Genomic DNA, 22,773 nt, shown 5'->3' on the forward strand with positions numbered 1-22,773 from the left:
GCAAACAAAGATAAGTTTGAAGGAATTGACTAGTATCAAGCGAAAGTTCACGGAGCCAATTGATGACTATCTAAATAGGGTTCGATTACTCAAAGCTAGGTGTTTTACACAAATACCAGAGCATGAACTAGTCAAAATGGCCGCTGGGGGCCTCGACTATTCGGTTAGGAAGATATTAGATACTCAATACTTGAGAGATATGGCCCAATTGGCTGACAGGGTTTGACAGTTGGAACGTTTGAAGGAAGAAAAGGCTAGGGCAAATAGATGTAAAAGGGTAACCTATGTTGATTTCAGGAATCATGATGAAGGTTCCTGTCACGGACTTTCAGACTTCGACGACAATGAGATCGACCTTGCCGAATTGACGCAAGGGCCACCATATGCGTGCAAAGTTTTAGCACCTTCGAATGGGAAAAATCCTGTCGAACCAGAAAAGAGTGACAAATTTCCTAAGAAAACTTATATGTTCGACGTTACAAAATGTGACAAATATTTTGATTTGTTAGTCAAAGATGTTCAAATGATAGTACCTCCGGGTGCTAAAGTACCCCCTTTGGAGCAAAGAAAGAAAAGAGGGTTTTGCAAATACCATGGTTTTTTGGGTCATAAAACGTCTCAATATTTTCTTTTCAGGGATCTTGTGTAAAATGCCATCCTGGAAGGAAGACTCAAGTTCGGGGACAAAACACAGAGCTAGATGAAGATCGACTCCGATCCTCTACAAGTAGCCGAGACCCATTATATTGAACCAGAAGAAGTGAACCTTATTGAAGTCACTGAATAGTTCAACATGACTGAAGTCACTGAGGACTTCGTCAATGGACCTGTTATGGCGAAGGTTCATGAATACTTCGAGCAAACGCCTCTTGATGATTTCGCTCAAAAGGTTGCAGGAGATATCACTTACAAAAATGATGATGCCTCCAACGCTGAGGACGCTGAAAGTTCATGGCTAATGATGATCACCAAAGAAACCGCTGATGGTTTCGTCCAGATGGACAAGGCCACTGAGGGCCTTCAAATACAATTCCAATAGTTAGATATTACTGAAGATATCCACATGGAGGTCAATATGGTCGAGGTATCTCAAGAGACCTCTATGGAGGTCGACAATGAATGTCGACAGGAGGAGTATAACAAAATCTCCTTCCCTCAAGAGGAAGAAATGTTGTCCGACTTCCTCCGAAGGTGTCAGAAAAAGAAGTCGGAGGTCATGTTGTACCCTCGATGCAGTGTTGTATTCGACAAGAAGGCAGCTCAAAATCTTGAAGGGGTTAGGAGAGTAAATCATCGATATGGTCGTAAAGCCGTCCAAAATCATCAAGTGGGTAAGCCAAGAAGGGTTTTTGACCCCAGGAGATATCCTGATCCAAGACGGCCCATGGTGAAACTTGGTGAAGCCAAGCAAGTAGGGCCAGATATCAAACCCATTTCCTTCAAGCCTAGTGTCGAAGGGTCAAATGGAAAGTGGGTCAAGCAAACTGATGGCAGGAAACGCGGTCATGGAAAATGGCAAAACTTCGAGGTCGATAGAGGTTTGTCAGTGGCTTACCGCAAGGAATTTCGGGTCGACAAAAGGACCTCCCATGTGTCTCAGAACTATAAGGGAAAAAATCCTATGACCAGATCTCAATGGAGGAGAGAACAAAGAAGGAGAAAAGCCAAGAGATAAGCTGGTGAGAAAGACCAAGCCGAGTCGAGTACCAATGTGACTGTGAAGAAAAGGGAAGACTCTAGCTTCGTCAAAAGAAAGCTCAATACTCCAGTCAAAACAACGAGTGAAAGATACAATCAAGTGGCCACTGAAGATGAAATGATGACTGACAACTTCGACTCAGGGTCGGAGGCCTCCCTAGACATCCTAATCGGGGTAGTATCCATGATGCCAAGGGAATTCAATCGGATTACTGAAGTCGAAGACACCGACAACATCACACAGAGAGAGAGAGAGAGAGAGATGGCTTCTCACAAGCCAGTGTGCTACTATGTGATAAATAACGACTGTGTTGAAGAGCAAAATGCATTCTTCGAGAGGCCCAGTGAAGCCAGGAGGAGCCACCTTAAACCCCTCTTCATCACTGGAAAAGTCGAAGACGTCCCCATTAATAAAATATTGGTGGATTGTGGAGCGACTGTGAATTTAATGCCTCGCCGCATGTTGAGAAAAATTGGCAAGTATGATACTGATGCCAAACCTCATAATATGGTGCTAACCAACTATGAAGGTAAAGTGGGTTCCACCATGGGAGTCATCCAAGTTGAATTAACTGTAGGGACAGTCACAAGATCCACAATGTTTATGATTGTGGAAACAGAGGCTAACTACAATTTGTTGCTTAGAAGGGAGTGGATACATGGGGTCGGAGTTGTCCCATCTTCAATGCACCAGAGGATAATAATTTGGCGCCCATATGGCATCGTCAAAAACATAAAGGCGGAGCAGGGATACTTTAAAACCCTATCAATCATGTTGATAGGCGCCAATTTGATAAGCATTTGGCCACCATAGCTCCCTGTGATTCAGCTGAGTTTGCATTTACCCCTGATGACAACGCTTATTGTTCCCTGTCACTGCACCCTCACTATGGTTTTCATTGGGACAGGGAGATAGTAGGCAAAGAAGACTTTAGATATTTGGGAGTGTCTAGAATCGACCCCACAGGATGGGGAAGTGAATTTAGTAACGATGACTGATTTTACAGCGCTAAAGAGGATTTCGGCTTACATAGCCAAAAGCAAGCAACAATTGGCCTTAGAGGCCGAAGTCAAAAGCATGGTTGTCAAAGCCAATGAAGTTTCTCAATTGATAGGTCATGGGAAGGACTTTGACCCAACATTTTTGAGAGGATGAAGTCAAAAGCATGCTTAAATAGTCACATAGACCATCTTCGAATATCTTTTGAGAGGATGAGAAAGCATGGTCTAAAAATGAATCCTTTAAAATGCGCTTTTTATGTGCAGGCTGAGGATTTCTTAGGCTTTGTGGTCCACAAAAAGGGGATTGAAATAAACCAGAATAAGACCAAGGCCATCATGGAAGTGAAAGTGCCATCAATGAAGAAAGGTTTGTAGTCACTACTAGGCAAGATCAATTTCCTAAGGAGATTTATCTCAAACCTTAGTGGGAAGACACAAGCTTTTCACCATTGCTTAGACTCAACAAGGAAGGGTTCGAGTGGGGGAAGGCTCAATAAGAAGCATTTGATAAGATTAAAGCATACTTGAGTCATCCACCAATCTTGACACCACCTTGTAGAAATAAAAGTATGAGATTGTATATATCTGCATCTGACAAGACTTTAGGGAGCATGTTGGCTCAAGAGGATGATAATGTTGTCGAAAGAGCCATCTACTACCTTAGTAGAGTCTTAAATGATGCAGAAACTAGGTATAGAATAGTTGAAAAATTATGTTTATGCTTATATTTCTCTTGTACAAAATTGAAGCATTATATAAAACCTGTTGATGTTTATGTTTCATCTCATTTCAACATTATTAAATGTATGTTATCCAAACCAATTTTGCATAGTCGGATTGGGAAATGGGCGTTAGCATTAACTGAATTTTCTTTAACATACATGCCATTAAGAGCTGTTAAAGGACAAGTGGTAGCAGATTTTATAGTCGACCACTCCATAGATACAAATGCACTGAACTATCTCGAATTGGAACCTTGGAAGTTGTACTTCGATGGGTCTAGTCACAAGGATGGTACAGGCGTAGGGGTTGTAATTAATTCTCCTAATAAAATTCCAACAAGATTCAATTACAAAGTAGAAAGTATCTGCTCAAACAATGAGGCTGAATATGAAGCCCTCATAGCAGGACTTAAAATGTTGTTGGAATTGGGGGCAACTCGAGTCAAAATAATGAGTGACTCAGAGTCGGTCATAAAGCATATCACAAAGGAATATAGATGTATTAAGGAGAATTTAATTATGTACTTCATAATATCCAGTCGACTATTAAAAAGATTTGAAATGGCTACTATTCAACGCATACCTCGACTAGAAAATCAAGTGGCTAACGATTTAGCTCAGATTGCATCGGGGTATAAAATTTCAAAAGAAAATTTACATAAAGTCTTGAAGTCAGAGGAAAGGTTGTGGCAACCAGATTAATACCCCTAGACTTAGAAAAGACAAAGTTGGGATATGCTGACAAAAGGAATTTCGAAATATTGGCAATAGACAATTTGACGGATGAAGATTGGAGGAAGCCAATAGTGGTGTATCTGCAGAATCCAACGACGTCTACTGATCAAAAAACCAGGTATCAAGCATTGAGTTATGTTCTTTTGGGTATAAAGTTGTTTAAAAAATCTCTTGAGGGAATTTTGCTTAAGTGCCTCAGTGAGTCAGAGGCATACTTAGCCCTTTCGAATGTACATAGTGGAGCGTGTGGGGCACACCAAGTTGGTCATAAGATAAAATGGCTTTTATTTCTCCAAGGGATGTATTGGCCTACTATGTTGAAAGATTGTATTGAATTCGCAAAGGGATGCCAAGAATGTCAGATACATGTAGGCATACAACATGTCCCTACAAGTGAATTACATTCTATCATCAAGCCTTGGCCATTTAGAGGTTGGGATTTAGATTTGATTGGAGAAATTCGACCTCTATCATATGAAAATAAAAGATATATATTGGTGGGAGTTGATTATTTTACGAAGTGGATTAAAGTTATACCCTTACCAAATGTGAATCAAGAGGATGTGATCGAGTTTATCTAGAAGCACATTATTTATAGATTTGGGATCCCAGAGACGATTACAACGGATCAAGGGTCAGTATTCTATGGTCAGAAAATGTAAGAATTTGCCAAAGAAATGGGCTTCAAACTGTTAACTTCGACGCCTTATTATGCTCAGGCCAATGTACAAGTCGAAGCTGCCAATAAAGTGATAATTGGTTTGATTAAAAAGCATGTAGGGAAGAAGCCTATGAATTGGCATAAAACTCTGGACCAGATTTTATGGGCATGTCGTACCTCTCCCAAAGAGGCCACTAAGTCAACCCCTTTTCAGCTAACTTTTGGCCATGATGCTATTATACCAGTAGAAATTCATCTACAATCCATAAGGATTCAAAGGCACCATGAACTTCCAACAGAATCATATTGGAGCATGATGTTGGATGAATTGGTTGACTTAGATGAATAAAGGTTAAATGCCTTGGAGTTGTTAAAACGGCAAAAGAAGAGAATAGAAATCTCTTATAATAAGAGGGTAAAAGTTAAAAGTTTTGCGCCTGAAGACTTGGTCTGGAAAGTGATCCTTCCAATGGATCGAAAGGATAGACCCTTGGGAAAATGGTCCCCAGAGTGGGAAGGCCCTTTTCATATTTTACAGGTATTCTCTAATTGTGCCTATGAAATCTAAGAGCTTAATGAATATAAAAGGATTCTAAGAGTGAATGGGAAATATTTGAACAAATATAAACCAATACTCCAAGAGATAAAAATAAGAGACGAATAGTTATATAAGTAAAACAAAGCCAATATGGTAAAAATGCCAAAATGGTTATATTGAATTCGAATGCCCAAAGGACCAATATTCATTACAAATTTTTTTATCATTACATTGCAAAATAGACAAGGAAAAACTAGAAAGGAAGGTTGACCTTGATATGAAGATACTTGGCTTTAAGAAGCTCTAGACGTTTCTCGCACAAAGATCTCTTCAATTGCAGGAGTTTGAGATCAGACTCAAGTTGTTGAGCCTTTTCGACAAATTCCATGCCAAATGATAGCTCTTGAGCCATTAAAGCTTCATCAAACTCTAAGAGTTGATCTTTGCTTCTTTTGGCATCAGAAATCTTCGCCTAAAGTTCTTCTATTTGCTTCCTCCAAAAAGCAATGTTACGATTATGACCTTCGATCTTCTCTTTGTTTTTCCTGTTTGGTCTGCTCCAATTCCATCGCCTTATTGGTAGATTCGGTGGCAGCATCCCAGGCAGCAACTTCAGAACCAGACTTCTTCTCAATTTCCCCTGTGAGGTGAGGTAACACCTTATGATCCGCAACAACTTGGTCGAACATAATACCTATCTCCAATATAACGTTGGCCACTTCAGAAGAAGCTTCCAATAGGTCGACTTGGCTGAGAAGAGCCTTTAGAGTCAAAGGGGCAGAGGGATCAACCAGCAGCAATAGAAACAAGTCACCTTTTAAGACTTTGTCTTTGATCTTAGAAAGTACTTTGTCTGCAGGAGTGCTCGAAGGATGATCTTCAGACGCCGAAGTACTAAGTCTTTTGTCAGAGAAACTTTCCCTGCAACTTAACATAACCTTCAAATACTCAAGGGTTTGGCTTCGTTTCAGAATAGCCAATCTTTCTATAGAAAGACCCCTAGTACTAGTCGTCGAAACTCCGACCGTTGGAACATCTGCCATAGTTGGAGTGACAAGAGTTTGAGTTTTAGCTTGCTCTTCGCCTGCATCAGCTTCCTCCCTTCAAAGCTTTCATCATCATCAGGGACTATAGTGGAGTTGCCTTTGTTCTCCTCCTCCATAACCGTATCTTCAACATCTCCACCTTCTCCCTGAGGATTGTTCGTTCCTTTAGCTTTATGTAAATCATCCCCAGGGGCATATTCGTCTTCAGCTAATTCATCCACAACCATGGGTTCTGGATTGCCTCCAGCCTCACCTTCTTCGATTGAATCAGTTTCGTGACCAGAGTCGCTGGTTTAAGAATGTTGAGTGGCAGTCTTCGGTGGTAAAGCATTGAGGTCACCAGAGGGAGGTTGGTTAATCTCACTTATAGAACCCTTTTCAGATGATGGTCAATAAGTGGGTTCGCCATCACTATTTAAAACATCTGGTGCAGAGACAGGCACGAAGGATGTTGTAGTATTGGTTCGAACGATAGTGCTTACGCCACCCTGAAATCAATATGATCGAAAAGTATAAACGGCGAAAGACGGTAGACAAGTTATGTAAGGTAGAGACAAGTTTTTTATACATTGTCACCTTCGACCCCAGGGCTGGAGTTGTCACTCTCACTTTGGGCCACCGCTATCTTCGCCATTTCTTCAGGAGTAGGCTCTTGGATAACAAGTGCAGCAGGCCTTTTCCTTGGAAGTTTGGCTAAAGGGTGGTGCGAAACATCAGTGGGCTTTGGTTGTTGCTTCCTCTTCCTATAAGTTAGGTCGAGAACCTGCGACAAATCCTCTTCGTCAGATTCTATTATGACGGGGATGCCAGTAGGTTTTTGGATTTTCAGGGGGCTTATTGGAGGTTTTCGAGCAGCCTGAGTTAAGAATGAGAACATTAGCGTCATTAAAACACAAAAAAGCAAAATAAACAAGAAAGCAAAAGGATACCTTTATAGGCTTGTTTCCTCCTTCAGTCTTCGACTCGACTGGTCTCTTGGTGGTGGGTTTTTTAGGTGAAACCTAGATAGCTAAATGAAAACAACATAAAACAGTTAGTGTTAGCTAAGAGTAAATGGCTTGAAAAGGGAATGTACTTCGAGGGAAACCTCCTGTGCCACACCTTCATATATGTCTGATTCGATTCGGACATCCTCGATCCCTATGTGAAGATGCCCTTTGAAACTGTCTAGAGTATGCTTAGTCACAACCACCCGCTGGGCTTTTTTCTGAGATTGCTGTCGAAGTATTTTAATGGAATCTCTACAAATAAACCAATATGGAAATGGAGGGGCAAGGGCCACTCCGAAGTCAGCATTAGGAAGTGGAGGAAACTTTGGGGGAAACAATTCAAGAGCCATTTCATAGCGTTTCTCATGAGGAACGTATGAAGGAATCTTTAGGTTTTCCATTTTCTTTGAAAAAATTTCTTTAAGCGTGACAGCTGCTTCACAGATGGTTCGACTAAGATCATCAGGCCTATAGGCAGTTTCAAAGTAGTTTTGAAAAGCTTGGATTTATTTTATAAGCGTATAAGTAGCTTTTCTGGTCTTTTCCTGCACAAGAAGAAAAGTTTTGTCAAATAGTTGAATGAAAGAGGCCTATGGGCTATGTTTTCTGAGGATTTATTGCATGAGATCTTAGCTAGGATTCCTCCGTTTCTGATTTTTTGGCTTCGTTTGGTTTGTAAGAGGTGGAATTCGTTGCTTCGGGATAGTAGTTTCTTCAAATTTCATTCTAGTGTTCCATCGGATGTACCTTGTGTTCTTAGTTTCTGTAAGAGCTCGTTGATCCCACAATGTTTTATTTATAGTTTATCGCTTATGCTTTATCCTTCAGTAGTTCCTCCAATTGATTAGCAGAATCCTGCAACCATGCCCTAGCACCCTCTGGATCATGCTTTCCCTTGAAAGTTGGAGGTTTGTTTCTCGGAAACCGGTCCAAACCATGATCACCTCCATCTGCATGTTAATTATGTTGCCCAATCCCATGGTCCAAAGCTCCAATGCATCAGCGATAGCACGATCGTTTCTTCCAGCCACATCTCTCTATTCAAGCAAGTAATTGTTAGAAGAAACAATGTGTTGACAGAGTTTAACTAAACTCGTCACATAAAAGGAAGTAAATAATTAACGAAATGCTAGCCGATTGGATCAACCAGGCTCTGATACCATTATATAACACCCTAAACCTCAGATAATAGATTTTAAATAAAAATAACTGGAAAATGATGTTACTCCATCATAAATACTTCATAAATCATAACACAACAGATGTTGCACATCGGAAATTTATTTAGAAACACCATAAACCATGACTGAATAAAACTGAATCAATACATCATAATTAAAATCTTATAATAGTTGGTTACAAACAAATCAAAGTAATGCAAATGAACGCCCATATCCCCAATGTTATAGATCAGAGCATTCTTATTCAAAAACTAGAATATACGGAAGATAAAAATTTGTTGAGAGGCAATAACCATCACACTACAATAACGAACCTTAGTCCTGCTAATCACCTGTGCAAAGCACACCACAAAACCAAGCAAACAAGAATGGGGTGAGAATATACTTACATATAGTAACAGTGTGATTTTAGCAACAAAATGACATTAACGAAACACAACAATCATACATAAATGATATATATATATATATATATATATATATATATATATATATATATATATATATATATATATATATATTATATATATATATATATATATATTATATATATATATATATATATATATATATATATATATATATATCAATTACAATCACAAACACCCATCACAACAAAATTCAATGCTATGATCCACCAACTCCATCATCTATATGCATGTGGTATCAAAAATATATTGTGGAATCAGAGGAATATTACTGATTTTATTCCACTAGTCCACGGTCCTTTCCACCTAGACCAACAATCTCCACCAATGGATATGAGGCCACCAAAATGGATCGAAGGCCCACCTAAACTCCGAAATACATGAATGCATGGTAATATGAATCACGAATATGCATTTCATGGACAAATATCATAATTCACCAAAATCATGTATAATAATACTCATAAACACCACAATTATCGCAAAGGATATCACCAAAATAGGTTTCATTCACGAACCACAAATTATCTAATAAGGGTCACCCAAATTCAAATCACCTAAAATTCTATTTATTAAACAATATATTCACTTTTCTTACATCCAAAATTATTAAGTTAATTATATTCCTAAAAGTGAGTTAAATATACTAATATTTTTATAATATTTTATAAAAGGTATATTTAATTATTTTAGGGCTATTTTATCACAATTTCAACTAAGAAGAAAGATTTTGTTAGTTTTAGCTTTATTTATAAAAATTATTATTATTCACCAGAAAGATTATACAAAGCTTTGAAATTTATTATAATCAAAAGGTTAATCCTTATGGCATTGCCAAAGATCTTTAAATACATAAAACAAAGAAACTCTGCTGAGTCTTATGAGTTTTTAATCATAAAATACATAAATGAATAAAACAAATAAAACATAAATTGCTAAAATTTTAGAAAATAGTAAAACGCCGTTTTCAGAACTTAAACGAGTTTAAACGACTTAAAAAACGAATAATCACTACAAAGCAATGAGTTTGATTTTTGGGACGAATTCATTTCTGAAAAGATATAATAAGACTTATTCTGACATCAGGCGCCAAAACCCACCATATAGTAAGTAATATCCCCCTTACCTTATTGATTGAGCTTTCAAGACCTTGATGTTCCTCCCTCTTCAAATCGATGCCTCAGGATCGCTCCCAAAATGGTCTCCCCATACTCAGATGCGCCGTTTAGCGATATGCCTCAAACATTAATTTTGACTTAACTCTCACACTCTCACTTACGATATATATTATATTTAATCCAACATTAAGATTAATTCTCAAATATTTAATCCCAAATGAAATATTTATTTAATTGATAAATAAAATAAAATAAAATAAATCTTAAATTAAATAATTATTCAATTAAGCGTCACACATTTAATATTTAAATAAAATATTTATTTGATTTTAAAAGGAAAATATATTTTTAACATAAAGTGTAACCCTATATTTAAATAATTAAATAATTATTACTATAAACCTCAAATAATTATTATAGTTATTTTAAATAATTAAATAAAATCTATCGCTCTTAACCAAATATTTTAATAATTATTAAATTATTAAAATATTATCGAATACTCTAAAACATCATAAAACATCAAAAACCACACCGATAACATCACATAAATAAATTATGAAATAATTCATAAAATACTATAATTAAATAAAAACAATTAATAAATTAGGGGCGTTACAGATGTCAGTCTCATCCTTCTCTAAGAAGGCGATTTCAGCTTCTGGCATCCTCTACACACCTTTTCCTTCCTTATTAGAGAGGTCTTCTATATTTAGAACTTTGGGAGCGTATTTTCTATGGGAAGAGCTAGACTCCCCACCTCCATCGAATCTTCCTGTAATGATGTTTAACGTATGGCGCACAAATTTGTTATCCTCACATGTGGATATTTATTTTTTATTATTAGGCCTGAGGATCCCCATATCATCTCATATGAGGGAGCTAGATTTGTCTGATCCACGGGAAGAATCACCCTTGACATACTTCTTGAGGTGTCCCTCATGGATCAAATTTTAATCTCTTTCTTGAGTTGGTAATCGTCTTTAGTGTGGTTCCCTTTAACTCTATGAAACTTGAACCATCTATCTGGTTTAGGACCCATCATGTTTGCTTTAAGAGCTAGAGGTGTAGGGATGTTGTGTAGGTGAAGGACCTCAGCCATATCTATTCTCGACGAGTATTCAGGGGCGTGAAGCTCCCTTCCGCCTCGCCTACTCTCTTGAATGTCATTTTATCTTTGATGAGAGAGGTGTAGTTACTCATCTTATGGTGGTGCAAGCCTTCACCGTTAGGAACACACTATTTAACGTCTAGAACGTTCTTCTCAGCAATGCTCTCATCGCTTTTAATGTAACATTTTTCCCTTAGTGACCACTTATGCTAATAAAAGTGTTGGCTTTTAGGCGAGAGACTCGTAGTGTCCCACCTTGAGACCATTCTGGAATGCTCCCACAGACATATATTGTTAGGGGGACGACCCTTATGATAGCTTCATTGAGTCGGGCTAGATAACCCCTCAACGATTTTGAGAGACCCTATTGTATGTTGAACAGGATGTTGGTGGACATTTTCCTATGATGGCCGGCGGCGAACTGGTGTGAGTTTCTTTACCAGTTCTTGATAGTTGGTGATGGAAGCTCAGGGTAGACTCATATACCATCGCAAGGAGACATCCATGAAGGTGCCATATAATAATTTTTACTTTAGGAAGTCAGGTGCTCTAATGATGGTTATTGGGTGTTGATGAAGGCGACATGTTCGTAAGATTCACTGCACCCATCAAACTTGCCCAAAGAGGGGCAGATTGAATCCTTCAAGGACATGTGCTTCCTATATTTCCCTTGAGAGTGACTAGGGATCTAACACTTTGATTTCCTCTAGGGGATTGATCTCTTATTGGCGTTGTCGGATATTGAGGAAGTTGTCCTTTAGAGTTTGATTATGACGGTGTAGTCCATCCATGGAAGCATGCATCTTTGCCATGTCATTGGCATCACTACTCCCCATCATATCTTCCAACATAAGAGAAGGCGTTCTCCTGTTAACCATGGATCATATTGTATGGGTATAAGAGCGATGGTGATAATGAATATGGCCATTGTAGAAGATGTGACTCATGTTAGTTTTATCGGGACGCCACTGTACTTGTCAAAAAGTACAGGTGTGCATGATATCCCTACAAGAGTAGTGGATACTCAGAGGCTTTATTAGGTTTATAACAATGAAGGCTTGCCCACGGCGGCGAGAGATCATGTATGGTGGTGTTATGGTGTTTACAGTGGTAAGAGAGGTCACATGGTAAGAGAGGCCACCTCATGTGATATGAGAGCCTTTGTATTATGTAAATATTAGTTAAGTTATGATATGTCTTCCAACCTCAAAGGGTCGGATATTTATAGAGATCTTGGACATAAAGTTTAGGAAACTCTAAGAAGTCATAATCGTTCCTCCTTGACTGGAAGAGATTGTTGACTACATATTTTCAAGAAAGTTGTGGCATGAATGAGTCTGCATGACTGATAAAAGGATAATGATATTATACATGTGTTTTATTCTAGAAGCGGACCCTTTTACTATGCAAAAACAACACCTAGGCTACACCTCACGAGGCGGAGATTCTTGTATCGCCTTTATTTAGGACTCTCACAAATATAATACTACTTAAATAAACTGAATCACAATCATACACTAATATTACATTTGTTACTCATTCTCGAATATATTTTTATTCATTATAGAATTAAACCACATGTACAAAGAAGAATAAAATATATTGTTTATAATAACTCTTATGATATTGTTTTTGAAAATGTTGCATAAAGAGTAAAATAATAGGTACTCTCTAAGAGGAGAATTATTCTATTAAGTATGTGGATGATATTGTTATGAACACATTAGGTATAATCAACATGTTTTCAGTTGGTGTTGATTAGAAAAAAAATCATTTTGAATATCTAAACTCAATCACTTTAATCCATCTATAATTAAAACATTCACTCGACTATTGAAGGTTTGTTCCATCCATTAGTTTGTTCATTACTTCTCACGATTTTATTGGTTTAGGTTAGGACTACCCCTAGTTCCTTTAAAAGAGATCGATGACAAAGTAAATGATAATTGCTAATAGTCAAATATACATTCAAAATTTGACAAAAATTCACCCCTCTTTAGTTTTCCAATTAGTTTCTATTTATTATTCTCAATCTAAGTTTTATTAGAAGTAATTCATATTTATTAATTGTACTATTTTCTTAGCCCCTAAGTTTGTTAGAGGGTATTTTAGTATTTTATCCTATTCTAGTAACCCTAGTTTTAGCTTATAAATAGGGTAGCAATCATTGTAACTTTTATCATGTTTTGTAGCCGTCATTCTCTTAATAGAATATTTCCGTTCTTCATTTATTCTACCTTTGCACCAACAATTGGTATCAGAGCTCTGGTTCGGATTCATTGGGAAACACGGGAAACACGAGTGAACGTGAGGTCTTGTGTGTTTGATTTTGATTCTTAGATTCGTGTTGAATCTTGAACAAAATCTGATCAGAATTTTAATTCTGTGGGTTGGGAAACACTGTGAGAAATCTGAGTGTACTGTGCGAGGTAGAAAGATGAACGGAAACGGCAACATGAACACCAAACTTCCAGTATTTGACGGTAAAAACTGGAATCGTTGGATGATCCAAATGCGTGTACTGTTCGGTGCTCAAGATGTTCTAGATCTTGTCACTGATGGTTATGTTCCGGTAGCAGCAGATGCGACGGATGGACAGAAAAACGCGCAGAAGGAAGTAAGGAAGAAGGATCAGAAAGCATTGTTCTTCATTCATCAATGTGTTGATGTAAATGTGTTTGAGAAGATTGCAGATTCAACGACAGCAAAGGCTGCGTGGGACACACTGGTTAGATGTTATGATGGTGACACATCAGTGAAGAAGGTGAAGCTTCAGTCCTTGAGAAAGCAATATGAGAATCTCAACATGAAGAATAATGAGAAAGTTTCTGAATACATCTCCATAGTGATTCTGATCACTAATGAGATGAAAGCGTGTGGAGAAACTCTTTCTGAAGAAACAATCATGGAGAAGGTATTGAGATCCCTTACCTGTCAATTTGATTACATTGTGGTAGCAATAGAACATTCCAAAGACCTGAGCACCATGAGAATTGAAGAGCTGTAGAGCAGTCTAGAAGCGCAAGAGTTGCGTTTGACTGAGAGAACTTCTGAAAGGGAAGTAGAGCAGCAGGCTCTGAAAGCAACTTCTGATAGGAGGTATCAGAAGCAGTCAGAAGCCAGGAGAAGATCTGATGGTGGTCAGAAGTCAAAAAGCTCAACCTCTGATAGACAAAAGAATGCTCAGAAGGGAAAAGAGAAGTATGACAAGAAGAAGTTCCAATGTTACTGTTGTAAGAAGTTTGGTCACTTTGCTAGAGACTGTTGGTCAAACAAGGAGAGAAAATCAGAAGAAGCAAATATAGCCAGAAGTTCTGATGACGAATTTGTGCTATTGATGGCCTCTGAATCTGATGATATGGATCTGATAGACTGGTGGTATATGGACACTGGCTGTTCAAATCATCTTACTGGAAACAAGAAATGGCTGGTTGACTTTGACTCTGAAAAGAGGACAAAGATCAGATGTGCTGATGACAAATATCTTAATGCAGAAGGTATGGGAAATGTCAGAGTGATTCTGAACAATGGGAAAACAACATTGATTCAGAACGTGTGGTATGTACCTGGCATCAGAAGCAATCTGATGAGTGTGGGACAATTAATTGAGAAAGGTTTTTTAGTTACCATGAAGGACAATCTTCTGAAGCTGTATGACTGCAATCAGAAGTTGATTATGGAGTCAGAACAGGGAAGGAATAGAATATTCAAGGTGAATGTCAGAACTACAGACTCAGAATGTCTTAGTGCAACAAGTGCTGAGAAGGAGAGTGAGTTGTGGCACAGAAGATTTGGTCATTTGAATTTCAGAAGCTTAAAACATCTGAATTCAAAGAAGTTGGTACATGGAATTCCTGCAATTAAGAAGCCTGAAAAGTCATGCAAAGTTTGCATGGAAGGAAAACAACCACGATTGCCATTTGCGTCAGAAACTGCTCCAAGAGCAAAACATGCCTTGGGAGTTGTACATTCTGATGTGTGTGGTCCATTTCCAGTAGCATCGATTGGAGGGAATAAATACTTTGTGTTATTTGTTGATGAATTCACAAGAATGACATGGGTATCCCTTATTAAGTTTAAACACGAGGTGTTTGATGAATTCAAGAAGTTCAGAATGAAGGCTGAGAATCAGAGTGGTCAGAAGTTGAAGATTCTTAGAACTGACGGTGGAGGTGAGTATAACTCCAAAGAGTTCCAGAAGTTCTGTGAGGAGAATGGAATTGAGCATGAGGTTACTGCTCCTTATACCCCTCAACACAATGGTCTTGCTGAAAGAAGAAACCGCACTTTGCTTGATATGGTGAGAAGCATGCTAAAGGAGAAGAAACTTCCTCAAAAGCTCTGGGGAGAAGCTGTTGCCACTGCAACGTATGTACTCAACCGATATCCTACGAAGAAGTTGAAGGAAATAGTTCCAATACAGAAGTGGACTGGAGATAAGCAAAGTGTTAGTCATCTGAAGGTGTTTGGTTCTGTTTGCTATAAACATGTTCCAGAAGCCAGAAGACAGAAGCTGGATGATAGAAGCAAAGTGATGATTCTGATAGGGTACCACAGTACAGGTGCATACAAGCTCTATTGTCCAGAAACCAACAAAATTGAGTTCAGCAGAGATGTGATTGTGAAGGAATCAGAATTTTGGAATTGGGATAAGTCTCAATCTGATTCTGATGTTAGAACTTCTGAAGAAAGGTCAGAGTTAAGAATTTCTGAAGTTGGAGTAAACTCTGACGTTGATTCTGATTCTGATAGTGATTCTGACTCTGGAGAAGACTCAGAAGATGAAGGTGACTATGATGATCCAGACTCTGATGACCCAGACTCTGATGGTAATCCAGATTCTAGTGGCAATTCAGACTCTGGAAATATGCCAGCCCCTGAAGATGGTCAAAGCTCTGGAGGAAGTCAACCACCTGAAGCTCAAGACTCTGAACAAGTTCAGAGACCACAAAGAATCAGAAACATCCCCAGAAGATATGCAGAATTTGACATGCTGCAAGACACTGAAGTAGACTCTGAAGGAGAAGTTATTCAGTGTGCCATGTTAGTAGACTCTGAACCCATAAGTACAGAAGAGGCTCTTAAGCAGAAGCTCTGGCTGAAGGCCATGAAAGAAGAACTTGATGCTATAGAAAGAAACAAGACTTGGAAGCTGACAGAACTTCCAAAAGACAAGAAAGCCATTAACGTCAGATGGGTTTTCAAGCAGAAGTTAAAGCCAGATGGTTCAATTGGCAAACATAAAGCAAGGTTGGTAGCCAGAGGATTTCTACAGAAACCTGGGCTGGATTACTCTGAAGTGTTTGCACCTGTAGCAAGACATGAAACAATCAAAATGGTGATTGCAATAGCTGCTAACAGGAATTGGCCTCTGATGCATTTAGATGTAAAATCTGCATTTCTGAACGGTCCCTTAGAAGAAGAAGTTTACGTGTCACAACCTCCTGGATTTGTGAAAAAGAATCAGGAAGGGATGGTGTACAGATTATACAAATCTCTATATGGATTGAAACAAGCGCCCAGAGCTTGGAATCAGAAGATTGATTCATTTTTCAAGAAGCAAGGCTTTCAGAAATGTGAGATGGAGTACGGTGTCTATGTTCAGCATACTTCTGAAGGAAATATGACTCTGGTATGTTTATATGTTGATGATATACTGCTGACTGGAAGTTCTGAACAGAGATAGCCAAGTTCAAGAAAGTTCTGATGAATGAATTCGAAATGACTGATCTAGGCAAAATGACATACTTTCTAGGGATGGAATTCAGATACTCTGAGAAAGGTATTATTTTGCATCAGCTCAAGTATGAATTAGAAATTCTGAAGAGATTTAATCTGAAGAATTGTAAGATTGCTGTCACACCTTCTGATACAAATCAGAATCTGGATTCTGACTCTGATGGAAAGGATGTGGACGCTACAACCTTCAAACAATTGGTGGGTTCTCTGAGGTATTTGTGCAATACCAGACCTGATATTTGCTATTCAGTTGGGATGGCTAGTAGGTTCATGAGTAAACCTAAGTGGTCCCATTACCAAGCTGCTGTCAGGATTCTGAGGTATATCAAGGGAACTCTGAAGTATGGAGTATTATTTCCTTCTGGAAGAAAGGATGAGTCAGAACTTCTGAGTTATTTAGATTCTGATTGGTGTGGAGACAGAGTTGACAGAAGAAGTACATCTGGGTACTTATTCAAATTTCTGGGAGGTCCCATTTCTTGGTGTTCCAAGAAGCAACCTGTTGTGGCGTTGTCAACCTGTGAAGCTGAATACATTGCAGGTGCTGTTACTGCATGCCAAGCTGTGTGGATTCTGAATCTATTGCAGGATCTGAAGATTAAAGTAAACAAACCTCTGAAGCTGATGATTGACAACAAGTCTGCAATCAATCTTGCCAGAAACCCAGTGTTGCATGGGAGAAGCAAGCACATTGAGACCAAATATCATTTTCTGAGACATCAAGTTCAGAGGGGAGTGTTAGAAGTTGTACACTGCAGCACTCAGAAACAGTTGACAGATGTTCTGACGAAAGCTATCAAGACTGATCAATTTCTCAGATTAAGGGATGAAGTTGGTGTTACAAGTTTTGATGGAATATGAATTAAGGGATGATATTAGAAGTAATTCATATTTATTAATTGTACTATTTTCTTAGCCCCTAAGTTTGTTAGAGGGTATTTTAGTATTTTATCTTATTCTAGTAACCCTAGTTTTAGCTTATAAATAGGGTAGCAATCATTGTAACTTTTATCATGTTTTGTAGCCGTCATTCTCTTAATAGAATATTTCCGTTCTTCATTTATTCTACCTTTGCACCAACAAGTTTTTGTATTCTTTTTCTAACACATATGTTTTCATTTCAAATGCAAGTCAAAGACTAACTTCCAAATATTATATTTTATTGAACACATTCTAAATAGTTAGCTAATATAACTTTCTCCTCTAAAGAATAAAAACGACTAATAACATATACTAGTATAACTTAAAAATATAATATTTCATTGTTGATGGTTTAATTTCTAATTTGTATAATAATTTCTTTTCTTCAGAAAATGACAGTGTAAACTTATTTTATTACGTCAACCAACAATCATATATTTTATCAAATTAGATTGAAAATTATATTTTATTTTTTTTATTAACTAAATTATATCTCTATTCAATATTAAATTTGTATTATATAATTATTTTTATAATATCTGTTTATAAAGTAAACGTTGCCTCTCCTTATAAACTAAACAAAATCAATTTATAAAAGAGGAATGTTATTCTTACACTAAATTCTTAAATCAAACAGTGATCAGTGTTTTTTTAATAAAATAATATTAAATATTTATTTTAAATAAAAAACATTTAAAAAAAGTTAAATTTATTTTATAATAAAAATATAATATTTTAAATAAAAAATCAATTTTATTATTGAATTAATCACAAAAATATATATTATTAACCATATATTTTCCTCCTAATAACTTATTAACCGATTTCACTATTTCATTAATCAATAAAAGACATAATATTAACCAAGTTCTGACATTAATTTATAGATTAAATTATAAATTAATATCAGAGTTTGATTAATATTATGTGTTTTATTGATTAATAAAATAGTGAAGTTGATTAATAAGATATCAGAAAAATATATGATTAATAAAATATATTTTTGTGATTAATACAATAAGAAAATTAGTTAATGATAAATGTTATATTTTTATTTTGAAATTAATTTTAAAAAAAAATATTTTTTTAAAATATTTTTATTTAAAATAATATTTTATTAAAGAAATACTGTTCACCCTATAAATACGAATACGGTGAACACTTTGATGTAAGGATTAGTGGAAGTATTTGGGTGTATGAATATCGGTTTATAAAATAAGTATTGACTCTCTTTATAATCTTTTATAAAATTTAATATATCTTTAACACACAAAAAAGAAAAATTTCTATATAGTCCTTGAATTTATACATATTAAGAAAAGTATATTTATCTACTAAATTGATAAAGATTAGATTATAACTATGTACCACCCATGATAAATCTTGAATTTTGTTATTACCTTTAACAAAAAATACAAAATAGCGACAAACAAAAGTACCAAAATCAAATCCAATCCAAGAGAGAGAAACAGAAACTCTAATCTGAACCTACTTCTTGTTCTTCCTTCTTCAATCTCCATTTCACAATCTCCATTCACTAACCTCTCACAGTTTTTTTCCCAATCATCAATCAATGGTTACAAAAGCTCAGGTAATTGTTATTCATCACACCCATCATAGCTTCACTCTTCAATTCCCTTCTCTCTGTTCAAAAATCTAATCTTTTTGTGTGTTAAAGCGTCTACATGTTAATCTACCCTTGAAAAAATTGTCTTTTTGGATCTTGATCTGGGTTAATTTTGTTGGGTCAGTTTCGTAATTTTGTGATTTAGGGTTTCAGTGATTGTTATCCGTGATTGTTAAAAAGAAAAACTTTGGTTGGTGTTAGATTGGAATTGAGGTTTAAATTTGAAATTTTTGTTTGGTTTTTTAGGGTTTTTGAGGAATTAGAGAGTATGGATTGTATTGTGAAATCTTCTGAATTAGGGTCTGGTGTTGTTTGTAATGGTGAATCAGTAGAAAATGTAGTTTTTGGCGGAGATGTTAGATGTTGTATACAAGCTTCTCCTCCAAGGGGAAATGGGTCAAGGAATACTAGTCCGATGGGCCGAGTCGGGTCGAGGAACACGAGTCCGTCTAGGCAGATTGTTAAGACTAAACCAAGGGGTTTAGATGAAGAAACACATGCTACATTTGGTAAAGTAGTGCACGCCGATGTTCAAATGGAGGATAACATATGGGCTATGTTGCCTGAGGATTTGTTGCATGAGATCTTAGCTAGGATTCCTCCGTTTCTGATTTTTCGGCTTCGTTTGGTTTGCAAGAGGTGGAATTCGCTGCTTCAGGATAGTAGTTTCTTCAAATTCCATTCTAGTGTTCCGTCGGATGGACCTTGTGTTCTTAGTTTCTGTAAGAGCTCGTTGATCCCGCAATGTTCTGTTTATAGTTTACCGCTTAAAACTTGGTATAGAATGTCCTTCACATTTTTGCCGCATTGGGCTATTTGGTTAGTCGGCTCTTCTGGTGGTCTTGTTTGCTTTTCCGGGTGTGAAGGATCGGTGTTTTGCATATTGGTTTGTAATCCCCTCACTCAAACATGGAGGATATTGCCAAGTATGCATTTTAATCAACAAAGGCAATTGATAATGGTTGTTGACCGATCGGATCGGTCGTTTAAAGTGATAGCAACGAATGATATATGTAGTGACAAGTCATTGCCGACTGAAATTTATCACTCAAAGGAAGATCGGTGGTCGGTACATCAGACTATGCCGGCTTCTAATCTTTGCTCTTCAAAGATGGCATATTGTGATTCTAGGTTGTACTTGGAAACCCTTTCGCCACTTGGTTTGATGATGTATAGCCTAGATATAAACAGTTGGGAACATATTCCGGCTAGGTTCCCGCGATCGTTACTCGACGGTTATTTGGTTGCCGGTACCCAGAAGCGGCTTTTTCTCGTTGGAAGGATCGGTCTTTACAGCACTCTACAAAGTATAAAAATTTGGGAATTGGACCATGCCAAGATTTTGTGGGTGGAGATTAGTAGGATGCCGCCGAAGAATTTCCGTTCGTTATTGAGATTATCGGCCGAGAGATTCGAATGCTTTGGACTCGACAACTTAATCTGCTTCACGTCTTATAACCAAGGGAAGGGCCTTCTATTTGACGTCGATAAAAAGATCTGGTCTTGGATCGGTGGATCGGCTTTTCAATCATACAACAATCAAGCTTGTTTCTACGAGCCAAGATTTGATGCTTCTATCTGCTAATCTGCTAAGCTAAAGTCTTATGACTCAATGTCAAATATCGACCGACACTTATAAAAGAGGTTTACCTGCGACTATTTTACCTGACGTGATGCAACGTGTATCTTTAACTTCAACTTCAACTTCTTCAATGCTTGAAGGATTGGCAGTGTAATGTAATTGCTTAAATCTCGTCTTGAACTTTAACCTTATGTAACTTCTTTGTGTAAATGGTTCTCCCCAACTTTTTTCTAATGGCAAAGAATCTGATTATGAACACGATTTGCTTTGTAATTTTATCATCTTGATGCGGTTGTAGAAATTGGTTTTACTAGTTGTTGTTAATGTATATTGTTGCACTACTATACGATGCAATACAAAAGCTGATTAAAGAATCTGTGTTTGGAAGGGCTTATGGAAACTGCTTATAAATATGTACATAAGTTGTTTTCAGCTTATTTCTTTCTATAAGCACTCTAACAATATGACCATATATAGTAGATGAGCATATTGTTATAATAGAAGATGAAGTATGTTGAAGTTGAACAAGAAACAATAAATATTGACTCAGATGATGAAGTCCATGTTGAGGAAAGTGAAGAAGTCCAGGATGAGGAGAAGGAAGAAGTCCATGCTGAGAAGAGGGGAGAAGTTCATGATGAGGTTAAGCATATATGTTAGGTTGAACTTATTGTCATGCTTGTGCTGACTATGGTTGAGTATATATGTTGAGTTGAAATACCATCACGTGTTGAGTTGTTATGTCAAACCTATGTTGAATTCTGTTATGGTATGCTATTTTAAATTGTTATAGTAAATTGATATTACTACTATAAAAACTACTTTTCATGACAACAATTTCACCTAACATATCAAAAAATCGAGGTATAATCCCTGAACGCGCCATTTTTTTTTCTTAAAAAAATATGAAATTTATTTCGTCGTTTTTTTTAATGAAAATCGAGGGGTAAACTAGTTCAATGTACATGCTTCAAATCCCAGTATCTTCAGATTATGTTTTTATTTCATTAAAAGTGGCACTCTCCTGAATATTTTATTTTTAATTTAAAAATATGTCACTTTTCACCTCGATTTTGTTTTCCAACCGATGTGGATTTGTTTCTCTGATATATATAGCTTTAGCTTGTATCATTCAATTTCAGTTTTCTAAGAAACAAAAAAAAACCTAACAAAGAGCCCTTAACAAGAGAGTCTTAAACAACGAGAGTGACGACTTCTCGACAAGTGTACTGATAATGTCGAAGTAATAAAAAGATCGAATCCACGAGGATTGCCTCCAAGCAAGACAAAATGTGAACAATATATAAAAACCAGTAAAAAGGGAGGGGGTTTCGAGTTTCAATGTGAAAAATAAATAAACGAGTAAAAAATGTCACGAAAGCAGTCAGGTTGTGTTGTAGAATCCTATATTCCTCTATTTTTTATGTTTGATGTCCTATATGAATGATCTAATCACTATAATCTCATACCGAATTAAGAAAACCGTTTTAGCCGATCGCTCACGAAATAACCCACTAACCATCACTTGGACCTTTCTATCCCTAGTCCTCCAGCGTAAGCAGGGTTAGGCGATGTATAGAACGTTAATTCTCTATGCCACTACTCAGGGTCTCATATCCATATTCAACCAGCGTAAGTACAATAACTGCCTTAGGTCCAACTCATAGACTAATGG

General features: G+C 37.0%; 1 protein-coding gene across 1 annotated transcript; it reads left to right on the plus strand.

The window, feature by feature from the left end:
- The first annotated feature begins 19,263 nt into the window (after positions 1 to 19,263).
- LOC127128669 (F-box/kelch-repeat protein At5g15710) lies at positions 19,264 to 21,356 on the plus strand. Its single transcript, XM_051058038.1, has 2 exons — positions 19,264 to 19,480; positions 19,763 to 21,356. Exon 2 carries the CDS (start codon positions 19,785 to 19,787, stop codon positions 21,099 to 21,101), a length of 1,317 nt encoding a protein of 438 aa, XP_050913995.1. The 5' UTR covers positions 19,264 to 19,480; positions 19,763 to 19,784; the 3' UTR covers positions 21,102 to 21,356.
- The last annotated feature ends 1,417 nt before the right edge of the window (positions 21,357 to 22,773 follow it).

This window comes from Lathyrus oleraceus, chromosome 3, assembly GCF_024323335.1.
Source record: "Lathyrus oleraceus cultivar Zhongwan6 chromosome 3, CAAS_Psat_ZW6_1.0, whole genome shotgun sequence".
In the NCBI taxonomy this organism is placed as follows: Eukaryota; Viridiplantae; Streptophyta; class Magnoliopsida; order Fabales; family Fabaceae; genus Lathyrus; species Lathyrus oleraceus.

Bases quoted from the DNA above. Each gene is read 5' to 3' on its own strand.
- LOC127128669 (XM_051058038.1), top strand. From the start codon at position 19,785: ATGGATTGTATTGTGAAATCTTCTGAATTAGGGTCTGGTGTTGTTTGT.